General features: G+C 37.2%; 1 protein-coding gene across 1 annotated transcript in view; it reads left to right on the top strand.

Annotated features, from left to right (window-relative positions):
- Positions 1–271: 271 nt before the first annotated feature.
- Positions 272–4,046, top strand: part of CDC20B (cell division cycle 20B) — a 41,686-nt gene continuing 37,911 nt past the window's right edge. Inside the window, exons 1-2 of the mRNA XM_019641431.1 lie at positions 272–357; positions 630–692. Coding sequence (XP_019496976.1) covers positions 295–357; positions 630–692 — 126 coding nt within the window. The 5' untranslated portion in view covers positions 272–294. The remainder of the gene's footprint in view (positions 358–629; positions 693–4,046) is intronic.

Below are 4,046 nucleotides of genomic sequence, written 5' to 3'. Positions count from 1 at the left end.
GCCGAGGCGTTTGCTGGGGGAAGCCCTCCCGGGTTCTGACGTCACAGAAGCGCTGGCCAATGAGGAGCCAGAGAGAGGGATTCCCGCTCTGGCCGCCGCCTCGCCGGCTTTTTAAACGGTACCCTGGGGACGCACTCTGGGAGCGGTGGGAGGAGCGGGGGAAATGGAAGTTGGGGGTGAAATATGATGGTCCTAGAGGTTTGACGATTAGGCGTCAAGACGGGGTTAGGCTTGGGGGTTAAGCCAGAGGCCGTCGAGGAGAGGCCAAAACTCCTGGTAGGGCAAAGTCCTGAAATGGAGTGGAAACTGGAGCGCACCGCCCTTCGGAGGGTCCGGACCGAAGAAGAGATGCTGTGGGTAAGGCCTTTTTGGTTCTTAACCCCAACTTCCTACAAGAGCATCTTGTCGAAGGCGCCGTTTGTAATACTTGTTTAGGACCAAAGGGTAGCACAAAACTCTAAACCCTGATCTTAATTTTACATTGAGTTGGGTAATTTAATTATATTCTGGAGGTTGCTTTAAAAATGTGAATGTGGTTTGACAAGATGAGGCTTTAGAAACGTTTCACTCCTAACATTATGATTTTCCTAAATAGTTTCTCTCTTCATATATTATCTGTATTTTCAAAGGAGAACATCATGCAGGTGCTCTCCAAAGGCATGAAGCAGAAGAGAAGTCAAGGTTCTCCCAAGGTGAGTGTTCAGTGCTTACTTTAGGTCTCTGTCTTAAATATGACCTTGAAAAAACTGATTCTTGCTAAAGAAAACATTTGTTGGAAGTATAGTGGTATGAAAATATGAAAAATTTAAAAATCAATCTCATATCATCACTAATTATTGTATAGACCTAAAATAATTCTGTAAGAAACTGAAGATCCCTGACAAATAATGGTAATCATTTGTATCTGAATGGTACTTTCTAGTGTTTGCCTCAAAGGCAAAGGATGAAGCTTGGATGTGTCAGGTAGGCAGTGTGTTGCTAGCTGGTAGTTATAATTTCATTTTAACAGTTGTTAGTTGCACTCCCCCTCTGTTGCATTCATAAACTTGCCCCCTAAAGAAATCGAAATGGTGCCATCTTGTGGACGAGAAGTGGCATAATCCACCTAGCTGGTAGAGTAGTAATTTAAAAGTTGATTCAAAGTATTGTAGTACTTTCTCTCCTTGAAAGTCCACAGCCAAAGGCCTTTACCTTCTCTTGCAATCAGTGTACAAATGAAACAAATCCAAGTGATTTTTTTCTTATTTTTTCCACATGAACAGCCCTCACCTGCTTTAAATCTCTCATCACCATTCACGTGCTTCTCTCTAGGCTAGTAGATCACATTCCTTCAATCTTTACTTACATGTTCTAGTTTCAAACCCATCACTATTTTTAGATTTTTCTATTCTTTAATTTTTTTCTATATTTAAGTGGTGACACAATAAATCGAACACATAACTGCATGTTCAGAATGCAGTGACTAATATCCTTTATAGTGAGAGTAAACAAATGACATTTAAGCCCTTAAATTTCCTAAATACTTTAATGTTCATTCCCCCCACCTCACCCAAACATAGCTGAAGATTTGTCTTATGTCCAGCTTATGTATTACCATGATTCCAGGTATTTTACTGCTGAATACAGACAACTGGTCTTTCGGTCAGTAAATAGAAATAACTGGAAAAGCTATAGTTAAGTATAACTTTGTTAATTCACTTGTACTACAATAACGTGTTTTCATATCCAAGCTTTTAATTTGGAAAACCTAAGTTTAAATATTCTGAAAATTTTTCTTTTTAAGTTTTTGACCAAAGAAAATATTTATTTTATTTCTTATAACAGTTTTGGAGGAAAATATTTTGTTTATAAGTTTTCTTTAATGTGACTATTAAGATTAAAGTTCTGCCACTGTGTTTCATATTACAAATTTAGCCTCAGTGACTTTATGGGCCGTGAAAAGCAGCAGTGACCTGAGTCAGGTAGGCAGTGTATTGTTAGCTGGCTGCTTTGGGTCATTTCAGCAGCCACAACTACCCTGCCACTTGCTTCTGGATATATTCTTCTTGTTAATGAAGTGCACTGGTTACCTGTATGTGATGGGTTGGCAGTGTATTGTTAGCTGGTTGAATATGTGAATGACATCAGCTAACATGCAACTGCTATCTTATTGCATGTACAATGAACATCGGAGTATAATTAAATCTGTAAGTAATGTATGTTTGTGTAGATGTACTTTTAGCTATGAACCAGGATATTCTTTACCATAATACTTATTATTGCTATTCAGTTACTCACTTATAATACAATAGACACCTTTCAAATGGTCAAGAAACTACTCTTAATTATTTAAACAATTTCCAGGTAATATTTTGGAGTCTCTAATTCTTGCAGACAGTATTAAAGTATTTGTGAAATTATATATTTATTATTTAATATAAAACTTAGGATATAAAAACAGTCTGGATGGAAAGCCTAAAATATTTCCTTAATTTTCAACCAAGTTATTAGTATTTTTTCTGGATGATCAGCTTCTTAATATGGCATTAGAGTAGGTCTCTATAATGATGGTATGTGCAGCTGAAGGGAGAATTGAGATGACTTTCCACATGAGTCAGTCAAACATTTTCACTTAAAATAGCAAGAAATTTGGGATTTTTTGGGGGTGGAGGAAGGGGTTGAATTGTTCGGAGGATTTGCCTCAATTTTTCACTTCAGATTTTGTAAAGTCACAGACTTGTAACATATTTGGAAGACAGCATGAAATTGAGCTTGTGAAATGGGAAGAATTGACCATACAATATGATTTTAAATATTTTCTCATTCCCTTGGAGGCCATTTTGACCCATGGAGCAGTATCAGGTGTGCGCTGTGTCCCAGATATACAGTGTGGACATTTGCAGCAAGTTCATGGAACTGACTTTGGTGGTTTGGTCAATTAGTTACACATGAAATGAGATGTGAGAAATATCTCACCCTCTGTACTGTATTGGATTATAAGTTATTGGTAAAATAATTTTTATTCTTACCTCATTTAAATTTAAATCTTTCTAGAACCACGAGTTAAATAATTTGATTCTTATGCATTTTGCTATTCTAAAAATCTCACCCTCTTTTTGTCGTTGCTCAATGTCACTGCATTTGCAGGATCTTTGTGTTTAAGTATCCCTTCCATGTAAATATTGTTTTCATCTTTTTTTTTTTAAGATTAAATTTCAACATGTTATTTTTCATAGAAAGTCACTAACCTGTTGATAAAAATAAAACCTACTAAAATGGGAAGGCTTGGCCTTTGTGTTTTAATTTTTGTAAACTAAAAAGCAAGACATAAAATGCCAACATTTATACTCAATAAACAAAATACATATTTAAAACTGTTCTTCAGTTTCATATTATTGAGATGATGAGAAAGGAAGGGAAGAATAAAAGGAAATAAAGATAAATTAAGAAGCTCAATGGGTAAGGAGGAAAGTGAATACATAAATTCAAAAGGAAAATGTTTCCATAGGTGTGAGAGTGAAAGAGAAGGAGCCACACTTCTGCCCTCAAAGGAAAAGAAGAGGGAAAGGGGTTGAAAAAGAGGAGGAGGGAGGACCTACTAGTTGGGAAGTATTTTCTCCCACATGTTTTCTCTTGGGGCAACCACTGTGCTGTTCACTGATGCTGGGGATGTAACTGCTTCTCGTCACCACCATCTAGAGGGCTTCCTAATTCCTTCCTTCTCTTTAACCACTCCCTCCTCCTTCGCCCCCCCCCTCCCTCCAAGAGAATGCTTCCCTCTGTAAGGTACGGCCTTAACAGTTCAGCCATTGTAAAAGAAAGGAAAGAGTGGGGAGGAGTGTGGTGAGTTGGCCCTAGGTATTACAGTTATTAGAATTTTATTATTCCATGGGGAAGATGAAATCGAGCTGAGGGATAAATATAAACAGTGTCTCCATATTAGCTCCATTCAAACATGTCAATTTTCTTTCAAAGGAACACAGGAAAGAACGGGATATTTTGTACAGGGACCACTCAAGGCTTTTTACCTTATGCAAGGCAAACTTTTTTTTTTTTTTTTTTTTTTT

Source organism: Hipposideros armiger, unplaced genomic scaffold (genome assembly GCF_001890085.2).
Source record: "Hipposideros armiger isolate ML-2016 unplaced genomic scaffold, ASM189008v1 scaffold_60, whole genome shotgun sequence".
Classification (NCBI taxonomy): Eukaryota; Metazoa; Chordata; class Mammalia; order Chiroptera; family Hipposideridae; genus Hipposideros; species Hipposideros armiger.
Note: the sequence above shows the minus strand (reverse complement) of the source record. Positions and strands in the feature narration are given on the sequence as shown.